General features: G+C 43.4%; 1 protein-coding gene and 1 long non-coding RNA gene across 2 annotated transcripts in view; one reads left to right on the top strand and one right to left on the bottom strand.

The window, feature by feature from the left end:
• LOC310841044 overlaps nucleotides 1-6,728 on the bottom strand; it is a 377,295-nt gene extending 370,567 nt beyond the window's left edge. The window contains exon 1 of the long non-coding RNA XR_014562292.1: nucleotides 6,458-6,728. This is a non-coding gene — a long non-coding RNA (uncharacterized lncRNA). The remainder of the gene's footprint in view (nucleotides 1-6,457) is intronic.
• A 6,067-nt stretch (nucleotides 6,729-12,795) lies between these two features.
• MMS22L (MMS22 like, DNA repair protein) overlaps nucleotides 12,796-23,503 on the top strand; it is a 74,932-nt gene continuing 64,224 nt past the window's right edge. The window contains exons 1-4 of the mRNA XM_083731057.1: nucleotides 12,796-12,949; nucleotides 17,607-17,800; nucleotides 19,610-19,735; nucleotides 23,430-23,482. Of these exons, the coding sequence (XP_083587183.1) occupies nucleotides 17,622-17,800; nucleotides 19,610-19,735; nucleotides 23,430-23,482 (358 nt within the window). The 5' untranslated portion in view covers nucleotides 12,796-12,949; nucleotides 17,607-17,621. The remainder of the gene's footprint in view (nucleotides 12,950-17,606; nucleotides 17,801-19,609; nucleotides 19,736-23,429; nucleotides 23,483-23,503) is intronic.

Genomic DNA, 23,503 nt, shown 5'->3' with positions numbered 1-23,503 from the left:
TAAAAGGAATCCTGAGGGACAAAACTATCTTTATTTCAGAAAAGAAAAAGATGAAAAGATACAATCACGAGAAGCAATAAAATCTCAAGAGAACAAAAGATGACACTAACACATTATTATTTTTTCCTAAAAGGCCAAGAATGCAAAGCTGTAACAGATACTGAAATGTAACTAGTGCATTCATAGCAACAGTGCTGTAGAAACAGCTTTGTTTAGTAAATCCTCATATTTTCTTTTTTTAAAAAACAAACAAACTAACACCCAGATTCAATAGAAATGGCTATACGTATAACCATGTATAATTAGAAATAATTGTTCCAAAATACGTGATTTCAACATCTTAAAAAAGCATTCTCCCTCAGAAATGCTATAGGAAATTAAGCACACTTAAACTTTATTGACATCAAAGTTAGGCATGTGTGGAAGAGCAAAAATATTGCATTGGGGGAACCTATATTAAGTGTCACAGGATCTCTTTACAGATCTTCAATAACTTACAATAACACTGTTTGCAAGTCATACAAACGTCTGCCACATAAGTGAATAAAATCCAGAGTACTTCAAAATGCACTGGAGCTTATTACATTTGTGGTTGATTTATAGTTTATTTGTTTGGAGTTTGCTATAGATGTAACTTACTGGATTACATTGTTTTAAACATGGATGCTCTGACTGTGGTTTACAATCTCTGTGTTTGCAACTTGTGTTTACTCAAAACAATTTTAGAACACCAGACTTCACCATAAATGTTAACAAGGCCTGATTATAGCAAATATTCATTTCATTAGCCTAGTATTTTGACCATAACTCAGGTGAGTATACTGACAATCCTTGGACCTTGCAGGAGCCTATTCCATAAACTAGCTTCCAGATTTCACACACGTTGCATGAAACAGTGTGCTTAAACTTAGACTATCTTTGTTTGCCTGAGATTTTCATAGCCATTTTTCCTGCAGTAATAAGTTTCCCACTGCAAGTGTGTTCTGTAAATAATAAAGTGGCCCAGTTCAACCCAATACAGTTAAGTACTTAATTCGTTCTGGAGGTCCGTTATTAACCTGAAACTGTTCTTAACCTGAAGACCACTTTAGCTAATGGGGCCTCCTGCTGCTGCTGCTGCTGCTGCTGCTGCTGCGCCGCCAAAGCACTATTTCTGTTCTCATCCTGAAGCAAAGTTCTTAACCTGAAGCACTATTTCTGGGTTAGTGGAGTCTGTAACCTGAAGCGTATGTAACCTGAACCGTGTGTAACCTGAGGTACCACTGTAGTTCAACCCACTTCTTGGCATCCTTGTTATTCAGAGAGCAATAAGTTTTTCAAAGAAACATTGTTTCACTCGATGCCTCTGTTTGTCACAAAATCTGGTTTTAGGCTCATGAAAACCTTAATGTTAAGTTAAAACAAGAACAAAAACCTGATCTGACCCTTATTTGGTATCTTGTTCAGATTCCTTGCTTTCAGTCTACCAATTTCCAGATAATTCCTCAAAAGCTATTTTGAATCCAATTACTATTCCTAATGTCTGTTGAACCTTGACATCTGATTAAAATTCTACACAGGTGTTGGGAATAAATAGGGTTATAGTTAGTTTCTGGCAGGACTCCAAACACAGCCCTGGGTGGCAGGGTTTCTTCTGGTGAGTTGTCCATAAGAAAGATAGCATAGAAGCCAACTCCAAGGGGCCGTGGGGGCTTTGGCCCCCACAATAAAATTCTGTATTTGAGGGGGCTGGATGTGAACAGTGCACAGATACTATCACTTCCCCACCCACAGTACCTCCAGTTTGTCTAGATTAAATTTCAGTTTTTTCAGCTGCCTCCAGACACTTGTTTAGGAGTTGCAGAGCCTCCCAGGGACTTGTAACTGAAGAAGAGAGGGAGAGTTTGATATTATCTGTACACTGGTGACACCATAGTCCAGAGCTCTGTATGACTTCTGCCAGTGCTTTAATCCAGATGTTGAACAACATGAGGTACAGAGTGGACTATTTTGATATAGGGGGCCCAACAGCTGTCCATGGAATGGAATATAAGTCCCGTAACACTTCTGAGATATCATCTGAACACTGCATTTCCAAAATTCAGCCCAGTAAGACAGCTCAGAAGGGTACTATGGTTGATAATACTGAACACCACTGAGAGGTTCAGGAAAGCCAACATGGTGGTATGTTCCCTCTCAAGTTTTTGGCATATTTCCTCCAGCAGGGCAACCAAGTCTATTTCTGTGCCCAAACTACACCAAAACTCAGATAGGAATGGATCCTCCTCCCCCAAAACCACACGGAATGCAGTGTCCACCATCTTCTCCATCTCCTTAACTAAGTTGGAGCCTGGATAACATATCAAAGAGAACAAGCTTGGTTTCTTATGTAATGAACTCACCACTGAGGCTTCCAGAGTAGTAGAGACTGAACTCGCCTTCAAGGTGCAATTAATCACCTCCAAAATCTCATTCCTCAAAGACACCTCAGCAACCTTTATTAGTCATGAAGGTCATGGGTCCAGAGAAGAGCTGGTAGGCCTCAAACTCCAAGCACCTTGTCCATTTTTTCAGGTAGCACAATCATAAAGTTATTTGTAATAGCATGACAGTACAGTGCTCTTGGGACGCGGGTGGCGCTCTGGGTTAAACCACAGAGCCTAGGACTTGATCAGAAGGTCAGTGGTTCGAATCCCCACGACGGGGTGAGCTCCCATTGCTCGGTCCCTGCTCCTGCCAACCTAGCAGTTCGAAAGCACGTCAAGCACAAGTAGATAAATAGCGGGAAGGTAAACAGCCTTTCCATGCACTGCTCTGGTTCGCCAGAAGCGGCTTAGTCATGCTGGCCACATGACCCGGAAGCTGTACGCCGGCTCCCTTGGCCAGTAAAGTGAGATGAGCGCCGCAACCCCAGAGTCGGTCACGACTGGACCTAATGGTCAGGGGTCCCTTTACCTTACAGTGCTCTTGTCTCTACTATCTACTAAATTATAAATTATCAGTGTCTGCAGCCAAGCCATTGTCAATGTGAGCAATTTTCTCTACTAAAAGGAAAGCAAACTAATCACAGCAAGTGTTTGAACAATCCACATCTTTGATCTCCTGAGCCTCCCCAAAAGAGGCTGCTAACCACCAAAAGAGCCACAATGGCCAGCACCATGTACTTGCAGTGGTGGCAATGAAGTAAGATTTATTTGACACCATCACTGTCACAGAATAAGTGCAAAGATAGGCTCTTGTGTGTGTTCACTATTGTTCAGTCATGCTAGCGATGCATTCTCCATCCTTAACTCACTCTGACACTGTGTTTTACCTGCTGAAACCAAGATATTGATTTCAGGCTCCATGCAGGTGTTGGTAATGTGACAGGTTTAGTGTACAGGATTATATGCTGCTCCCTGGCAGGGAATTAAACATAGGGCAGCGGAAGGGTTTCTCTTAGTTCAAGGGAAGAGGGGAAAGGAAGAATCTATGTGCTAGATAAACGTAAAGGGAATGGTGCACAGTTAATTAACTGTGGTTGAATACAATACATCAAAAACCGCCTAGCTTAGGATCTAAAGGCCTTACGGGGACTCCTTTCCCTTGTTCGGATAGCATTTATGCATCAGTATAAAAACCATTGGCCCTCATGTGTGCAGTAACATACAAGAGGAAATTTATCAACAAAAGACAGGATGAAAGACAACACCTCTGCTTAGGATTTGCATATGCTAATTTATTTATATTATATCTACTAAAAATTTTGGAAAGTTGTTTGTCTGTTCTTTATGGATTTGGACATCTCTTAAGATATCATAAAAAAAATTTTGCATGATGATCCCCGAGATCAACAAGGAGATTTTTGACTGTTTGGATACAATTGGACACCATCAAGATGGTGGACCGAACTTTTAAAGATGGCACTTATTTTAACCACTGATTTCAGAACTGCGCTGATTATGATTATCATTTTGGTTTTGTTAGAATTCCCAAGTAATGCCAGACAATTTCCGCTAGTTAGAAATAATTGTTGTAATTTACAGTGGTACCTCGGGTTAAGTACTTAATTCATTCTGGAGATCCGTTCTTAACCTGAAACTATTCTTAACCTTGAAGCACCACTTTAGCTAATGGGGCCTCCTGCTGCTGCCGTGCCGCCGGAGCACAATTTCTGTTCTCATCCTGAAGCAAAGTTCTTAACTTGAAGCACTATTTCTGGGTTAGCGGAGTCTGTAACCTGAAGCGTATGTAACCTGAGGTACCACTGTAAATAGAAATATAATACATCGCTAAAGTGGGGAAGACTGTGAGCCATATGCCCACTTAGTCCGCTGTCCAAGCACTAAAAAAGCAACTGTTGATTTTCTTCTCATCCATGGTTAAGAACGAAAGAACTGTGAGACTAGTTCCATGTGTTTCTCAAACCACACACATATCCTACACCAAAAACGTATGTCAAAATTCAGGGGAGCTTAACTGTGATAATTACTTAATACTTCTTACAGAAGCTAATTTATACACGTTGTTGTTTCAGGCAGTTCTAAAAGTTTGTGAAGTCAGTGGCTAAAGTCTGGCTGAACCATCATTCATATACATGATGAATAGGAGCTGTATACTCATGAAATTGTCTCTCTTACTTACCTCTGTAATCAAACGACTGTATGACACTAATTTTTGGTGCAGGCACAATGGTGAATGTCATAAGTAACACTTATTTTGGTTATATGGCATTTACTGCTCTTTCATTTTATGAATGTTATGTTTATACATACAAAGCATAATTAAAATTATGGAGCAGCTTGTTAGAATTATTTGTTTAATATCTATCATACCCTTCTTCTTGAAAGGAGCACAGAGCAGCAGCTGGTCGTATGATGGAGATAGATATCTGTTGTTCAGTGAGGAGGGAGGTAAAATATTCCACAAGGCCAGTTTGAGGTTCACAACACTCTTGGCCCAAGCATCCCATGGTGAACACCCTCTTCCATGAGTGGGCCCTGGTAGGCTAACCTGGCAGCTTCCACCAGTGTCAGTAGCAGCAGTAACATTAGGCAGTTGGGCCTAGCTACCACTGAAATTTCCCACAATGCCACAAACTGATCCTACATTATGGTATTGTGCAAAATTTAAATAGCAGCTAGATCCTCCACCCCAGTCCTGCTTGAAGTGCCAGGCTAATTTTCTTTAAATAAAAAATAAAAAATCAGGCCTTGGCCAACCAGAGTATTCAGGCCTTGGCAGCTGGCCAAGGAAGCCAGGTGCTTACACGAGCCCAAGGGTGCATCCGCCATATCTATAACTTGACATATTTTCCTTGTGCTGTTTAACCCTTTGCTATCACCAACGTTGTGGCAAATATTGTGCAGGAAGATTGAATCAACACTTGTTGAAACGTGAATAACTGTCATTTTTAAAGATGTCTCCAACACAACTTGGAGAAATAGCAAAAAAGAAAAAGAAAAATACCCACCCTTAATCTGTAAACTTCATCAAGAAGGAAAAAGTCAGATGAAACTTTCTGTTTCGCTGTTTTCCTAGACTAGAGCATGCATTTCTTTTAGACTTTACAACATTTAGACAAATTGTCTGCAGAAGAAAACTAGTTCTCAGCCTTCCTTCCGATTCTCACCCCCTTGTTTTTGTTAGTTTGTTTGTACAAGCCTAATATTTTTCAACTGTGGAACTTTTATCTGTGAATATCTAAGAAACCTGCCTTGTGGAAAACTAATTACTGAACCACTGAGAGCCTCATAATGTCCTGCATTTAAGTCCTGAGCATCATACATAATGCATAGGAAGTCTTCTCTGCACTCTGATTACAGCACACTGTCATTAAGTGAGCAAATTAAAGATGTGAATAATTCACTGGCTGAGCTTATTGTCAGTGCTGCATTGTGAAATTAGAATTTCTAATAAGTACTGCAATTTTTAACCCAATTAACACAGAGAACATCTTGAGTCTGATTAGTACAATAAAATTTATTACCTTATTCGCTGGCTTCAAAACAGCCAAGCTAAATACTCTATTTAATTATCCACCATTTGCAGCTTTGCACTAAAAAAAAATGTTTATAAATATACATATATAAAGAAACCTTATGATTTCAAACAAGCTTTTAAATATTTGAGCTAGAAGAAGAAAAATCATTCCTACCGAAATCTATAACAAATCTAGCCAATTCAAACAAGTTACATCTGCACATGCAAGACTTGGCATGTATATCTTTTTAGCACTAACCATGATGTCACTGTTGAAACCTGCTCCTCTGACATATTCATTTCATTTGAAAAGAAGCAACATAAGAATCACCAGCAAAGTAATGTTTACAAACAGTACACAGACACTCACACACCAAAACACACAATGTACATTAAGTGGTGGGTTTCATGAAGCATAGCTAAGGCACGTTTGCTCGTTCTTCCTCTTTGGCATTAGAGTCTGAAAAGAAACCCATTTTCAAAAAGCAACACGAGGAGACAAGAACAGGTTTCTTACCTTGGAAGAGCCCCCATCGCCTTTCCTCCTAAATCCAACTCGGCATACAGCATGTTGCTCCTTGGCAGACACAGCAACTCTGCTACCATAAAGAAAAAACAATCTGCTGGATTGCAGCTTTTGTGTCGACCTATTTTCTCTGCTTGTGTTTAAAAAAAGAAAAATGGCAAAGATCCTAAAAAGTCCAGCACATCTGGCTGTACACTGCAGACTGTTGCTGCTCTACTATGGGCTCCCTTGCCCGGATTCTTCGTCCTGGGGAACTTTAATCACAGAGCTGGAGAGGGGAATAGAAGGAACCAAATGCAACACAATTAAGACATTTAACAGGGTATTTCCTCCCCTCCCCCATCTTTCCACTGTTCCTGAAGCAACTACCTCGAATCTTGTTTTTGCTTGGAACCTATTTTAGCTTCGTCATGCAGAAAAGAGAAAGTGAGAGAGGATAAAGGTGGTGTAAAAATCAGACAGACACAATGAGAGACAGAGAGAGACTGGAGAAAGGGGCTTGTCAGTGCAGAAAAATCTGCATATGGAAATCAGGGTTACTCTGGGTACAGATTTATTTTACTGCAGCGTCGTACTTAACTCCCCCCACGCCCAAGACAAGTTACTTGAAAAAGGATAAAAGAGAGAGATGCTCTTAACGGTTTGAGCAAAAGGAGCTAGTTACTCACTAAAGAGGATTTCAAAGATAACAAGTTTACCTTCTGTCACTGCAGCAGCAGGAAGTTAACTTTATTAGAAACTTAAGTTTTCTCCACTCTCTTTTAACTGATAAGCAAGGAAGAAAGGAAGACTAAGATGCAGGATAATATCAGAACTACAGTAAGTCAGAGTTAGTGGGGTGTAGTGTTTGAAACCAGAGGTCAATCCCAACATAAGGGATGACCTTGGGTCACTTAGTCTTTTTATCAGCCTAACTTACCTACCAGGTAAGAAAACTGATGTATGCCACCTTCAGCTCCTGGCAGGAAATGCAGAATAAAAACACAATAAACACTTGGTTACATTAAAAAAAAAGTGTCTGCCTAGCTATTCAGAATGATTGTAACTTGTCCAGTGGGACATTCAGTCTGATCCTTGGCATGTTCACCTGGTGAGGTTGCCAACTAACTAATTTAAGGCTGAGCTAGCCATTTTTTTTTAAAGAAGTCTCGACCAGTTGTTAGACAGGAGTGGGAAAGACACATTTCCCTGATTTCCATTCCCAGTTAATATTTTAAATGGAAAATTTAATGTGTTTTTTGCACATGCATTATAAACTACATAGGCATATTGTATGGAGGAAGCAGTTTGATGGTGAGCCATGGAAAATATTCTGATGGTGGATTGCTTCTGGACTGACTTGGTTCAGCAGTTGGGGGTCGTTTTGCTTTCGGTGGTATCAGAAGAGCAGTCTGGGCCTCTAGAAACACTCCATGGTGGGAGGGGGAGAAGGGCAGGAGAACAGCAGCACAGCAAGATCAATATCATCCCATTTGCCAAACCTGTTGTCAGCCCGTGTGTGTGTGTTCGTTCTCCATATTTGCTTGCCTGGGTAGTCCACAAGTTAGCATGGGGAACAGGATGAGTAGCAATCAGGACTCTTCATCATTTCGTCTTTGGATTTAGATGTGCAGAAAGGGCAGCACATGTCTCTCTGTATGTTTACTGTGTGTAAGCATGAGAGAGGGTGTAGTGGGATAGCTCAGTCAGTAGAACATGAGACTCTCGATCTCAAGGTTGCAGTTTCAAGCCCCACATTGGGCAAAAAGATTCCTGCATTGCGGGGGGTTGGGCTAGAATAGATGATCCTTGCGGTAGCTTCCAACTCTAGGATTCTAGACTAGTGTGTATGTCAGTCTTTCCTTAATGTGTGTTTATGAAATTGTATGGAAGTTTGTAGTTGTGTGTGTGCATGGTTAGGGAAGCACGCACATCTATAAAATGAGTAAATGTTTTCTAACATTTCCCCTACAAACTAAAATTCTTTAATCTTGACTCTGTAATCTGTGGCTTGTCTCACTTTACGGAGTTATCTCTTCTGTACATTTTGTGTATCCTCTGCCATAAAGTCATTCGCTGTCATTGGGGATTAGACTGGGTCTCACTTTTCTTCATCTGGAAAACAGGTAGAACTAGAAAATGTTTTTTCTAGAATGTCTTCTGAACAATTTATTCCTTAATTCTGTTCTGTGAGTTATGTATGAGACTTGACACGGTGTCGATGGCTGGACCACAGACTCTGGTTATCCTATGTGCATGCATGCTTAGCTCTTGGGTACTGGTTCCAAGGTGAGTGTATACATGACTGGGCGGCATAAGCATAACTCGGTTCACTCAGAGATAAGTGCCACCTTGTTCAATAGCATATACCCTGTAGTGGGAGTCATAGGATTGTGGCATTATACTACAGGTGTATTTTTATATCCCAGGGAACTACGGTATTCCCCCATACCTAATGGGGCTTACTTTTGAAGGGGAGAAAATGTGCACAGGTGTGCTGCTTGGCTTTAAGTCTTAAGAGTACTTAGAACATAAGATCAGCTCTGCTGGGTCAAACCAAAGGTTCATTTACTCCAGCATTCTGTCTTCACTTCACTCAACCAGATGCCTGTTAAGACCACAAGCAGGACATAAATACAGTAGAATTGTCCTCACTGGTGTCTGAAGGCATACCTTCTCCAATATTGAAAGCAATGCACAGCCATAATGACTAGTAGCCATTGATCGCTTCATCCTCCATGAATTAGTTTAATCCCCCTTTAAAGCTATCCAAATTAGCAACCATCACCATATATTACAGTAGCAAATTCCACAATTAACTGTGTGTGAAGAAATACTTCCTTTTGTCTTGAATCTTTCAGCAGCCGGCTTAGGTTCTAGTATAATGTGAGAAAGAGGAAAACTTTTATCTGCCCACCATGCCTTATTTATTTGATGTTTATATCGCTTTTCTGCCCTATTGGGAGTTCAAAATAGTGAATCATCAACATAATTAAAACCAATGACCTACAATTAAATTCCTAACACCAGATTAAACCCAAACTACAATTTAAAATCAAGCAGCAGCAACCACGTAACACAGCAGGACTGACCATATAATGATTGGGTTCCAATTGTGTATATTCTACTATCATCTCCCCCACTACTCACCTTTCTTTCTAAACTGAAATATTGTAAACTTTCCTCATGGGGGAGTTGCTCCAGTCCCTTTACCATTTTGGTTGCCAGTTTCTGCATCTTTTCCAGCTCAACAATATTCTTTTTGAGGTGAAATGACCAGAATCAATAGAGACTATTCCAAGTATGGTCACACAGTTATATCATTGGTTTATTGGTTGTTGTTTTTTAATTTGAAAGCATGTGTATACCACTTAACAAGTCAAAAACATCTAAGCAGTAATGATATTGGCAGTTTTGTTTTCAATTTTTTCCTAGCACTTGCCTTTTTCAATATTGTCATACAGTTTAGAAGTGAACCCCATTATAACCACTGTGACTTGCTTCAAACTAAGTATGTATAGAAATGTCCCTGCATGAGACTGGTGATGAACAGCTGCCTTCATTTCTGATCTTGGGCTTCTTTGAAGTATCTGGCTGCCCTTTGGCTGTTGGACTCCATGCATCTTGTGTTCATCCAATGAGGCAGTTAATATGTCATGTAAGGGTACTTATTCTACCATTTAAGGGCTACCTATTTATTTTCTGATTGGATACTCTTAAATAAACAAAATGTGAAATGATTCAATATGAGAATGCTATCTCCCATCCCTGCAGCTTCATTCTAAGAAAAACACACATTATTTCTTTCTGAAATGCATCCATTAGGGACATACAAGGTGGACAGCTTCCTGGCTCTGTGTTCATTATCATAAGAATATGGACAATTCTATTTGTACCTTCTCCTCCTCTTTACAAACCATGTTATCACACAGCTGGAGCTCACTCTTGTGCTTGTAGATTTAGCCAAGTATAGTGTTCTGTGGTAGGGACGCGGGTGGCACTGTGGGTAAAACCTCAGCGCCTAGGGCTTGCCGATCGCATGGTTGGTGCTTCGAATCCCCGCAGCGGGGTGCGCTCCCATCATTCGGTCCCAGCGCCTGCCAACCTAGCAGTTCGAAAGCACCTCCGGGTGCAAGTAGATAAATAGGGACCGCTTACCAGCGAGAAGGTAAACGGCGTTCCGTGTGCTGCGCTGGCTCGCCAGATGCAGCTTGTCACGCTGGCCACATGACCCGGAAGTGTCTGCGGACAGCGCTGGCTCCCGGCCTATAGAGTGAGATGAGCGCACAACCCTAGAGTCTGTCAAGGCTGGCCCGTACGGGCAGGGGTACCTTTACCTTAGCGTTCTGTGGTAACTTGAGAGGCAAGTGGTGGAAGTCCGTATTATGCAACTAACAGTGCAAAACTATGTATTCCCCTCCCAAGAGGTCTCTCCTACTGTGCTTAATCCTAAATAAGTGTGCAAAGGATTTTAGCCTAAAGCTGCATCCCTATGCACACTTAACATTGGAGCAAACCTATTTAACATCCAGTTGTTGTTGTTGTTGTTAGCATCAGTCTGTCTCGAGAGACAGTGGATTGCACCTCCAGGGGTGAAGTCAAACTTCACCTCCCCATGGCACAAGCCTGGGCAGTGTGTATGCGGATCCTGGGCGGCCCAGACAACAAGACCCCCCCCCCCCAGCTTTGCTGATGTAGTCCAAATGTCAGCCTGGATAGCTCAGCTGGTGAATGTGTGGTGCCGATAATGCCAAGGTTGCAGGTTCAATTCCTGTGTGGAACAGCTGAATAGTCCTGCATTGCAGGGGGTTGGACTAGATCAGTGTTTCCCAACCTTGTGCCTCCAGATGTTTTTGGCCTACAACTCCCATCATCCCTAGCTAGCAAGACCAGTGGTCAGGGATGATGGGAGTTGTAGGCCAAAAACATCTGGAGGCACAAGGTTGGGAAACACTGGACTAGATGATCCTCAGGATCCCTTCCAACTCTACAAGTCTATGATTCTATGAAAGCAGAGCAATACGTTTGGCAGCAGTTTGGTTGCAAGAGTTGCTGGAAGGAGGTGTGCAATGTGCCATCCATCTTAGGGACTCCACCTTGGATACGTTACACCTTAGGCTTTTCTTCTGAAGATATCCCACAAAGCAGCAAAGCTTTAGGGTCAGTTTTTGTTCTAGATGGGCTGCCCTCCCAGGTTGAAAAGCCCCATCTATCCCTCACTTCTCTCTTCTCTTCTTGACTGTTGAACCCACTATTGGTCTCATCTGCTCAATTTGCCTGAGCCTGTCTTCACATGCAGGGGAAGTCCCTAACTCACCAAGGGTTTGAGATCCATTGCCTACCCTCACCTGGTTCAGCTGGCCAGGGTGTGGTTATAGCTTCTAGGAGCCACAGGTGAGAGCTGAGTGCAGGATGAGGACCAAAAGTGAACGAACTGCCTCAGGAGATGAAGTGTCCTCCCGTTACACACAAAACACCCCAGCGCAATCCTGTACTACTTCCAGATAAGCATGGATAGAGCTGGGCTGTAAGACTTTAACCCACTTAGCATTGTGGCCCCCAGAAGCTCTGTGCCACCTGAAGCAGCTGGGGAAAAGTGAAAAGCAAGTCACCATTTTTTTCTGCTACTGATATGCTGGAGCAAAAACAATCAAACAAAATAAAACCTGTTAAAGAACTACTCTTGAGCATGTGCAACTTCTCATTTTAAAAACTCACATACAGTATCATAGCACCAACTAGACAACTTGCTTGCTTCTGATAACCAGGTTATAAATACATCAGCTTGGGAGCAGCTTAGTTTTAAGTATGTTGAGACACATTTTAATTATTGTTCCTAACTAAGTTTTATTATTCAATAGTTTATAATTGATGTTTTTAAATGTTTTAAGCTGCCTTGAACCCCAGCTTGGGAGGAAGGTGAGCTAAAAAGTAAATTAAATCGAATTATTAAATTAAATTAAAATGGCTCTATGCATGCTTGCCTGAGTCAACCAAAGTGAAATTACTGCGACTTATGGGACTTGAGTAAGTGAGGAATTGCTCATTTTGCCATTTATAAGCATGCAGGAACACAATGCGAGGCTGTTAAAACCTTAAACCCACTAATAGCAGCAGCAGGAGGAGGAGGAGGAGAAGGAAAGGCCCACGAGCAAGAGTTTGCTCCAGGCAAACAAACCCTGCAGGCTTGGGGAAGGAAAATAAAACGCAGCCCTCCCCACTTCCAGCTGCGACACTTAAGGAGAGCGCCGTTAATGTGAAAGCGGAAGAAGATCCTCTCGGGGCCTCCGGGTGAGAAAGCAAAAGGGGCCGGGCCTTCAGCGAGGAGGCTCTCCGACCAATCGGAACGCGCTGCGTCAGCGGTTGCCTCCTCCGGAGCAGGCGCTGTTGCGCGGCTCTGGCGGCGCGCGGGAGTTTCGGGGGGAGAGTTGGCGGCTGTTCCGCGAAAGGAAGCGGCAGGCGGGACGGAGGGGGTGATTGACGTGGGAAGCGCGGCAGGTGAGTGTGCGAGGAGGCGCTGCGGGGGGCGGCAGTTGCCTCTCCCCCCCCCCATCTGGCCTTCCCACTCTCAAGCGGGGTTTCACTGGGGGGAAACGGCGGGTCTCTGGGTGCTGCAGGCAGGGCGTGTTTTACTGGGTAAAAAAAGTAAGTGCCGGCGCCCAATGGGACGTATCCTTCTGCATGCAGGACTGTCCTAGTTCTAAACTTTAACTCTGAATCTGGAAGCTTTCCTCTCCATCCCAGATTAATGCTGCAGATTTATACACCACCGGGGCTGGGAACCTCAGGACCCCGGACCCAAATGCAGCCTTCCAGATTTCTCTTGGGACTCTTCCCCTCCTCCCGCAAACATCCCTTGCTAGGCCTGCTTTGCACTCTCAGGTGTTTCTGCCTGACTGGAATGAGCCCTTGACCTCCCTCTTGCCTGGATGGAGGGCAGAAGGGGATTTGTGGGTGGAAAGAGGACAAAAGTACAGTGGTACCTCGGGTTCTATACGCTTCAGGTTACAAACTCCGCTAACCCAGAAATAGTACCTCAGGTTAATAACTTTGTTCTCAGGATGAGAACAGAAATTGCGCGGCGGCAGCAGCGGGAGGCCCCATTAGCTAAAGTGGTGCTTCAGGTTAAGAACAGTTTCAGGTTAAGAACAGACCTCCAGAATGAATTAAGTACTTAACCTGAGGTACCACGGTAATATTCATTCATGCCCATTGCTCTGCCAGCTTTGGGCCTTGGGTCCCACCAAATTTCTCTCAGAAGGAAGTGCGGTCCTTGGGCCTCTGCACATTTCTGTGGGGCTAAGCCACATCTTCTAAGCATTCATTCATTTTTATTCATTAATCTCCTTCATTCAAAAGGATCCCAGAGTGGTTTACGATGAGTGAAACACAATGAACATCGAAACGTGTACCAAATGAATACTGGTACTGAATACAACAGCAGACACAGAAAAATCCATACTTCAGTACCTTTAATCTTGCTGAGTACAATAGGGGCTTCCTGTGCCACTACAGGAGCGGATTTCACTTTTGGGGTGCTGTTATGGAGAAGACCCTATCCCATGTCACGGAACAGTGAGCCCTTCCTGATGGTGGAAAAGGGACCCTCCACTGATCTCAGGGCTCAGGTCTGAGATCACAGACACAAGTGGTATACATTAGCATCATCAGGCAGCAATGCGATGCACATATACTGTGCTTGGAAGTTAACCTTGTTGAAATTATCTACCTCTGAAATAGGCTGTTCTGAGTATTTCCTAGTCACCAATGAAGGAAATACAGGCAGCACATGCTTAGGGCAGTGTTTCCCAACCTTTTTTGGGCAAAGGCACACTTGTTTCATGAAAAAAATCTCGAGGCACACCACCATTAGAAAATGTTTAAAAAATTAACTCTGTGCCTATATTGACTATATGCCGCTTGGGGCGGCAGCCTGTTGCCCGAAGCACAGGGAGCCCTACGGAGGGCTCCCCGTGCTTCGGGCGAGTGTCTGCAACCCTGCGCGCCCGGCAGGAGCTCCTGCCAGGCGCGCAAGGCTTGGGGCGGCAGCTTGTTGCCCGAAGCACAGGGAGCCCTACGGAGGGCTCCCCGTGCTTCGGGCGAGTGTCTGCAACCCTGCGCGCCCGGCAGGAGCTCCTGCCAGGCGGCAAGGCTTGGGGCGGCAGCCTGTTGCCCGAAGCACAGGGAGCCCTACGGAGGGCTCCCCGTGCTTCGGGCGAGTGTCTGCAAGCCTTGCGCGCCCGGCAGGAGCTCCTGCCAGGCGCGCAAGGCTTGGGGCGGCAGCCTGTTGCCCGAAGCACAGGGAGCCCTACGGAGGGCTCCCCGTGCTTCGGGCGAGTGTCTGCAAGCCTTGTGCGCCGGGCAGGAGCTCCTGCCAGGCGCGCAAGGCTTGGGGCGGCAGCCTGTTGCCCGAAGCACAGGGAGCCCTACGGAGGGCTCCCCGTGCTTCGGGCGAGTGTCTGCAAGCCTTGTGCGCCGGGCAGGAGCTCCTGCCAGGCGCGCAAGGCTTGGGGCGGCAGCCTGTTGCCCGAAGCACAGGGAGCCCTACGGAGGGCTCCCTGTGCTTCGGGCGAGTGTCTGCAACCCTGCGCGCCCGGCAGGAGCTCCCGCTGGGCGCGCGAGGCTTGGGGCGGCAGCCTGTTGCCCGAAGCACGCGGAGCCCTCCGGAGGGTGCCCCGTGCTTCGGGCGAGTGTCTGCAAGCCTTGCGCACCCGGCAGGAGCTCCCGTCGGGCGCGCGAGGCTTGGGGCGGCAGCCTGTTGCTCTAAGCACATGGAGCCCGCCTCCCTCCCACGGCACACCAGGCAAAGTCTCGCGGCACACTAGTGTGCCGCGGAACACTGGTTGGGAAACACTGGCTTAGGGGCTTGGGTCTTTTTGATTCTATTTTACAAATGCCTTTTACACCCACCTAATCTCTCTGCAGCCACCATGAATGCAGTGTACAAGCTCCTTTAATATGTTATGTTGCATTCAAAATCAATTGATGTTGGTTAGTTTATCTGCTAATATCTATTAGTCCCTCTTTTGTAATCTCAGATGGTTAGAGGTGAGAGGAGAGCAAGGTGTCCCACATACTGAGTGCATGATTATGAACCAAGTGGGAATTTTAAGTTTGTGCGTAACTGTGAACATGGAATCAGCATCTACTGCGACAGTGTTTACTGCAACAATGTGAGCCTGTATTTGTGACATCATGCACTCTATCATTTCAAAAACCCTCATGAAATTACCCGCACTCAACTAATATAAAAATCTGCCATAACACCACTATTAGAGATGAAATGATTTGCTAAGTTATTAGGTGTCTGCTTGTTCATTACAGTGCTGGGCACTTGACTGTACACAATACACAATTTCCCAGTCTTTGTTTTGAAATTACTGATTTGCCAACAATAAGTAAATATTAGAAAATAAATTATAAACAGATGGTTTATTTATTATCCTTGCTTTGTAGTTAACATACCCACTTGCATGATAATGTTAATCACAATTGTGCCAAAGAGATTTTACTTGTAGCTTGATTTTCTTACGATAAATTGATATTTTCCAATTGTACACATACAAAAGGCACTGGAGGAAAGAAGAAAATAACATTCTAAATGCACGTTACATTACTTATCAGACTTCATAAGACGAACGTGGCTGGATCAGACCAGAAGCCAATTAAGTCCAGCATGGTTTCCAGAGTGGCTGACCAAATGCCTATGAGAAGTGCCTGAACAATATGTAAACAAAATGTCACTGTCCTTTTTGTGTTTCCCAGCAGCTAGTATTCAGGGACATACTGCTTCTAATACTGGGAGTAATTTATAATAATCATAACTAGTAGCCACTTACAGACTTAATCTCCTTGAAGTTATCTAGTTCCCTTTTATAGCCATCCAAGTTGACAGCCATCACTATGTCTTGTATTGGCAAATTATGTAATTTAATTATGCACTGTGTGAAGAAGAGCCACCCATTCTTGTTTCAGCTAATCTTAAATTGAGACATGTTCCTTTTGTTTATTTTGGCTGTACTCTTTATTTGTACACGTGCCTAGGATTGAACCTAGGTTTAGGTAGACATGCCTAGGATTGCGCTGTAAAAGAACTACAGTGGTACCTCCGGTTAAGTACTGAATTCGTTCCGGAGGTCCGTTCTTAACCTGAAACTGTTCTTAACCTGAAGCACCACTTTAGCTAATGGGGCCTCCTGCTGCTGTCGCGCTGCCGGAGCCTGATTTCTGTTCTTATCCTGAAGCAAAGTTCTTAACTTGAAGCACTATTTCTGGGTTAGCGGAGTGTATAATCTGAAGCGTATGTAACCTGAGGTACCATTGTACACACAATTGGATTCAATATGACTTACTTCCAGGTAAGGCTGCTGCCTTAACCAGATAAACAAATTATAGAGGGCATTGTAGCTTACAATTAGTATGTATATGTATGTATATGTGATTGCACCGAACAAGAAAAATTTGGAAAGATACAAATACACTCCATGTTTAAGATTAAAATTATATCTAAAAGGCTTAGGAAAACAAAGGGTTTTTCCTGGGAATGAAAAGACAAAGCCGTTGTCCAGCAGACCTCTGGAGAGAGCATTCCACAATCATGTCTGGGGCTCTAATTGTGTAGTCTGGTCTTGGTGGCTATATTATGCTAGAATTGCTAGTTTTATTAATAGAGAACCTTTTCTTGAGATGCTTTTAAATGTTATTTATTGTATTTTATATAAACTCTGTGGGAAGCATTTTAATTTTGAAAGGGAGTATATAAATTTGTTAAACACAAAAAACCCACACCCAGCTTTCTGGGGCACCACCACCAAGAAGGCCCTCTCTCTGGATCTCATTGGTCTCACCACAAATGGTGGGGCACCAACAGAAGGTCTTCCACAGAATATAAGTTATCGTTTTAAACCTTATAAATTCTTCGCATGCTCAGTGTCTCATTAGGAATTAATGAGGAAACATTTCATAAGTTTTGTTTCCTTATAAACGTTGGGATGCTCCCCAGTTTGAAAACTTACTGCTATTTGGGATATCAGTGGACATTTAGTTGCAAGTGATGTTTCTAGCTTGGCTTCATATTCTAGATCTGTAGCCCAAATGTAATTGTGACAGTTTCACATTTAGAAAACAGAACAGACACAAAACATGTACTATGTTACTTCAGAGAGAAGTGTGAACAATGGATGAAGATTTCAGTGCTCCCTTGGTGCCTTCATCACTCACTGAGAGCTTAGAGATGGCTATGGAAGTGGAGAGCCAATGCGCCAGACTCCTCTGTTTCTCCTGCACATCAGACACCACAAACGGAGGGAAAAGCTTTTCTGCTGATTCTTACTTAGCAAGTGGGTCTCTTAAGAGGTATGTAAAACTTAAAAATGTCACCCTTGGGCTTTTGTCTTGAAAATACTATTGGGCAGGCTTGACTTTACTAAGAATGTTTCAGTGGCATAATTACTTTGAGTAGTATTAAAATCCCCTGTGTGTGAGTGTGTTCAGGACTGAGAGTTTAGAATGTTTAATTAGTTTCTTCTAACAGCTGCTGTGTGCCACAATGATCCCATTAGTGTCTTCGACTTTTGTTTGAATAGAGGGTATGGGAGCTCGTTCATACGTTACTGACGTAGCATAGCTTGATGCTGAAAAAACAGTTCCGTTTCGGCTTTTTGTTGCAGTGGTAATAAATTCAGATGCTGATGCAGTGCCAGTGACACAACAGAACTGCAGTACTGGTCTTGAGAAATGATTGGGAGTTCTAGGTGTCCTATGCGAATGGTGCATTGATGCATTACTAGTACAGGGTCTTAACACAGGGAAGAATTATATAACAGCAACATCATGTTAGCAATACTTTAGAGCAGCTAGTGTTCCTTATATCAGCCAGGATTAAGGGACTAGGGCAAGTTGTAGGGTTTTGTGCTCCTCCTCCATTCTGGCTCACATTTCTTCCATTCTGTGCTATGATTTCACCAAAGCTTGCATCAGCCAGAGCCAGGGCTTGTGGTTAACCAGGATATGAAGCTGACTTCAAAGCAGAACCTGCTTTGTTGACTTACATTGGTGCCAACACAGGAGTGTGCATATGTGTGTGGGTCAGCAAGTGTCAGTGGTGTAGATAGTGGATAAAGGGTCATGATCCCATGACAAAAGAATACTAGTTGGATATATATATAGGACATCCTTGGGAGGAGCTTTCTCGGTGTGGAGGGACATGGGCAATGCCACCTGAATTTCAGTAATAATGGTATCCCCCTGTGTGCCCTCTTTGGTACTGTGGTGCCTGTTCTGCACTTTGGAAAACCAGGGAATTAAGGGGACTGAAACAGGTAGATGACAGCTAGAGTGCAAACAGTGAAAGAAGTGCTGCAAAGCTGCCTGAGCAGGAGTGAAACAATTAATCACAGAAGGAGGCCCACTTCTTTGCACCAGTCGCATCCTCGAGTAGCCATTCAAGTTGAGCTTTTTTCATTCACTTCTACTCCACAGCATTTTGCCAGCTTCAGCCGTTTCAAGATCTGGATAACCAGTCATTCATGTACTTGTAACCTCCAGATTGGATTACTGCAATACGTTCTATGTGGGGCTGCCCCTTATGTTTGTCTGGAAGCTGCCTCTGATGCAAAATGTGGTGGTTCAACTGCTCCCTGTTACACTGCTGCTGTATGAATTGCACTAGCTGCCAATTAGCAGGTTAAGTTCAAGCTCCTTGCCAAAAGGGTATACAAAGCCCTATGCAGTTTGGGACCAGCAGGCCTAAAATATAGTCTCACCCCTTATATACCCAATTGATCACTGCTCTGCAGGAATTGGGTCTTTAGTGTGGTGGCAACTGTCCTTTGGAATTCCTGTCTGTTGTATATTAGGCAGGCACCATCTCTGTTGTCTGTTCTATAGCTACTGCAAGCCTCTTAAGTGGATATCTTTATCCCAGTCTGCATCTGTATTGGAACTGTGTTTAAATATGAAATTGCTTTATATTATTTTATATAGGGAACATTTTAAAATTGTTTTTACACTTTTCTTGTCTTATGATTATAACTTAATTTTTATATATTTGTTATTTTTTTGTTTTAACCTTTGTGGGGACTGTATGATAAAGGGCAGGTAATAAATCTAATAAAATAAATAGCATTTTAAGAACCTGTGAATAATGCTGCCTATGTTTTTCAGGGTTTTGCTGGGGCTGGATCCTTTTCCAAATGACTATGAAGAAGACATCATAAAGTTATTTGGTTTCCAATGGGTTACCGAAACTGCTTTAGTTGAGTCTTGTACACTTCTCTTTGGATTATTTAGGTATTTTTTTTTAGTATATTTATCTCCATAGCATGTAGTCATAAGTATACTGAGCCAAATTATTGTCCTCTAAATATACAGCACTTTTGGAGAGTGGATCTGAGGGCATTGTTAGGGTCTTTCAAACATATAACATTACTTTATTATTGTGGTACATTGTTGCTGAATCTTGGGAAATGGCCATGCTGTTGCTTGTGTCGCACAAACACTTAAAAAAAACGTTCTTATTGAGTAAACATGCATAAGTCACAGTAAGTTCAATGAGTTTTCTGGTAATTGTGCTTAGCATTGCATTTACAAGCTTGTTGCTGTTGTCAGTGCAAAATGGCTGCAATCTCCACAGCCAGGACAGGCTTCCAGGTGAACTCAGCAACACAACATCAGCATAGTGCTAGTCCTGTCAGTGTAAAAACATGCATTGCAGCAATGCCCACAGCACAGAGTGACTTAACAATGTAGCATCCCCACCAGTCATCACATGGTTCACAGTGCAGGCTAGCGCAGAACCATGTCACATGGCAACAGCACCACCAACCAGGGCACTGCATTCAGACAGAGCATCATCAGCTCTTCATGCAGAAGGCCCCAACTTCAATCCCTGGCATCTCCAGTTGGGGTGTGAAAGGCCCTGGTCTGAGATCCTGGAGAACCACTGCCAGTTAGAGTGGACAAGGCTAAGCTAGATGAACTAATAGTCTGATTTGGTATAAGGCAGCTTCCTACGTTTCTATGGCTTTAAGATCTTTGGGGGAGACCCTTCCTAGCATCCGACGTCCAACAGCTGTACATTAGCTGGTGGCATGGGCCTTCTCTGTGATAGGGCCCTAATTGGGAAACAGCCCCGCCCTGTGAGGCAAGGCGGCCCAACTTTTCATACCAAGTGGGCAGCAAGAGTACTTCCACACGGAACCAGAGGGTCACGCACTGCCTTTGGCTTTGCTTGAGGGAGGAAGGCCAAAATTTGACATCACCCCCAGCCCTTGCATTGCCTTCCCAATGTCCCAAAGCAAGGCTCCGGATGTCGGGAAAGCAGCTCAAAGGCTACCAGGGTGAGGGGGCATCAAATGTTGCCGAGGGCCGCCCAAAAAGGCCTCAAGGGCCACATGTAAACCACCCCGCTCTTAGGTATGCCTGTTGCTGACTCTTTTTTCCATTTTGATGCCAGCTTATTTGCTTTTAATTCTTTCAGCCATTTGCAGGTTATTAGCTTTTCAGCTTCAGGCTAATGTCGCCACCCTGCGGTTTTATAGGTTGCATTTATATTTTTATATCTACTCTCTTGTTTGTTTATTGTTTTGTGTTTTAAATTGAGCTTCACTGTACCCTTCCCTGAGATCATTTCCAGTGAAGGGTGGTTATAAACATCGTATTATTGGGCATTGCCACATCATATGATGCAAAAGAGGGTGATACGCAGGGGAGAACTGAGAAGTAGACGGATGCTACTTAACCATTCTGCTACTCCAGGAATAGCCACTCATGCCCTCTAGATGTTGTGGACTACAACTCCCATAATTCCTTACTCTTGGCCATGATGCTGGGCTAGATCGAAAGTGTCGTCCGAAACAAATGAAGGGCACCACATTGGCTAGCCCTACTCTACTCATCTACCTTGCAAATTTATTCTCTCCCCTCACCAAACCATTTAAAATATATTTTCTCCTCAGGAAAGTTCTGGAAACCAGCCTGGCTGAGAGAAAAATAGGCTTGAAGAGGGAGGGGTTTTTTTAAAATGAGAGAAACTATGGTCACTGTGATAGAAAAGCATCCCTTCCTCCTGCCTTCACTTGTCATTTTTCCAACCCTACCCTGCATTCATGTTATATTAACATGTGTTTGGGAACAGTTTACTGATCCCTGCTTGTGGCTGGTTGCAGCTACATTATTTGGCCCATACCAATTACAGGATGAGATCATGGGGTTTACATTGATGCCTACCAGTTTTTGAAACATTGCTACTTCTCTCTTGGTAGTCATGGGGCCTGTGGGTTTATTGGTTCTTGTGTATGGGGTTCATTTCACAAATTGCATTTGCCCCAAAGTGGAATATAATATTTTCCTCTAGTTCTAGTCTTGACCATAGCTATCTATTTAGCATCTGTATTACTGTTAGATGAGGCTACACTTCAGAATAGTTTGACATTTGAAAATTGCATCCAGTGCAGAATGGATCTGCCTGCTTATTAACTGGCATTTCCTGTAAAAGGCACCTTACTCCTGTTCTGTATGATTAGCTGTGGCTGTCAATTTTTTTTTTAGCAAAGCTGGGGATTCAGGCTATACCACAGCCTGGTTATAAAAAGTTGCTTAACCTTTTGTTGCGTATGTTGTCTCCTTTTGTAGCAAGTAAATTTAATAGCCCCCGGACAATGTGCCAATCAGTGCCAAATGCTAAATAACTTTAGTGAAATTTTCTGTTGAAGGTACGGAGCCGTACTTAAGATCAGAAAGCATATATAGCCAATGCCACATCTAGAGTTGGAATTGCATTTTTCTGATGCTTTAGCTCTTATCTTAAGCCCATGGTGGGGAACCTCAGGGGCTGACTGGGACCATCAAATCCTCTCTGTATGGCTGTATGGCTCTCTCCGGGCCACACCTCTCACCAGCTTTGCTCTACACCCTCCTGAGATAGCTAAAATGTGTCATTGAACTGTAATACTACCTCTTGCTTGCCTGGTTGGGAGATTATATAGATGTGTTTTACACACACACTACTTCTTCTTTGGCGATCACTCATAACTGAGTAAGATTGTCTTCCATGAACACGGTCTTAACAGTGAGTCCATAAGTGACTGTGGAGGACAATTCTGGATCCACAGGTCCTTCCACAGTAAGGACATAGGTTTCCAGGCCGGGGTTGATCACAGTGAGGGTTTACCAAATGTGCCTTTCAGTAGGTGACCACTAGATTCATATCTGCTGCAGCCTTCATCTGTCTTCACAGCTGTTGTAACATACCACTTACTATCTTCTGCCGGTTCTGCCATTGAGGACTTCTTGGATCATTCTTTGTCTAGCTCCTCCCCTTTGACCTTACCATCTTGGGTGACCCTGCTGGGAATACAAGACTCCTGACGGCTTCACTCACAAGGGTCATAGGAACGTGCAAGCCCACTCACTATGACAAGGTGATGATCCAGCAAGTGACCATCACACAAACACACACACACACACTTTTGCCTGGTTGAAATGTAGTTTATTGTACAAAGCCAAGAGCCACATCCATTCTCCCAGCATCACTTGCAAGCAGCCCTCTGGAAATTGTCCATGAGGAAATGAGGCCCTGAGGCAAAAGCAAAAACAAAAAACCACCCCCCATCTCTGTCTTAAGCTAAGGCAAATATAGACTTCCCTTGTAGTTTCTTCAAATCTCTTGTTTATTTCCCTTGTTGTGTTTCAGCCTGCCATACATTAACATAGTTCTGGTATTCCCATACTCTCTGTTAGTTAAACCAGGAATAAGCACTAACAAACTCTTTAAGTGGGATTATCATTCTCTGTAGGAGATGATCAAGGGATCAGGCAGAGCAGGCAAATTGGCTTGATTATTTTCAGTTTTTTATGTACCTTTTGTTTCAACTGTTAGTCGATTTACCCCCAAGAATGAAGAAGCTATTGGTTGATTTTGATGAAAGAACCCGATTTTAGATTTCAAAATTTTGTTGTTTGTATGTGCTTTCTTTGTTGATAGGCAACAAATACACAAATTGGAAAACCTCATTCCACCAAGTTTATCTGACTTTGGTAAGTTTTTTTTAATGCTTC

This window comes from Podarcis gaigeae (assembly GCF_964106915.1).
Source record: "Podarcis gaigeae genome assembly, chromosome: 3".
NCBI lineage: Eukaryota > Metazoa > Chordata > Lepidosauria > Squamata > Lacertidae > Podarcis > Podarcis gaigeae.
Note: the sequence above shows the minus strand (reverse complement) of the source record. Positions and strands in the feature narration are given on the sequence as shown.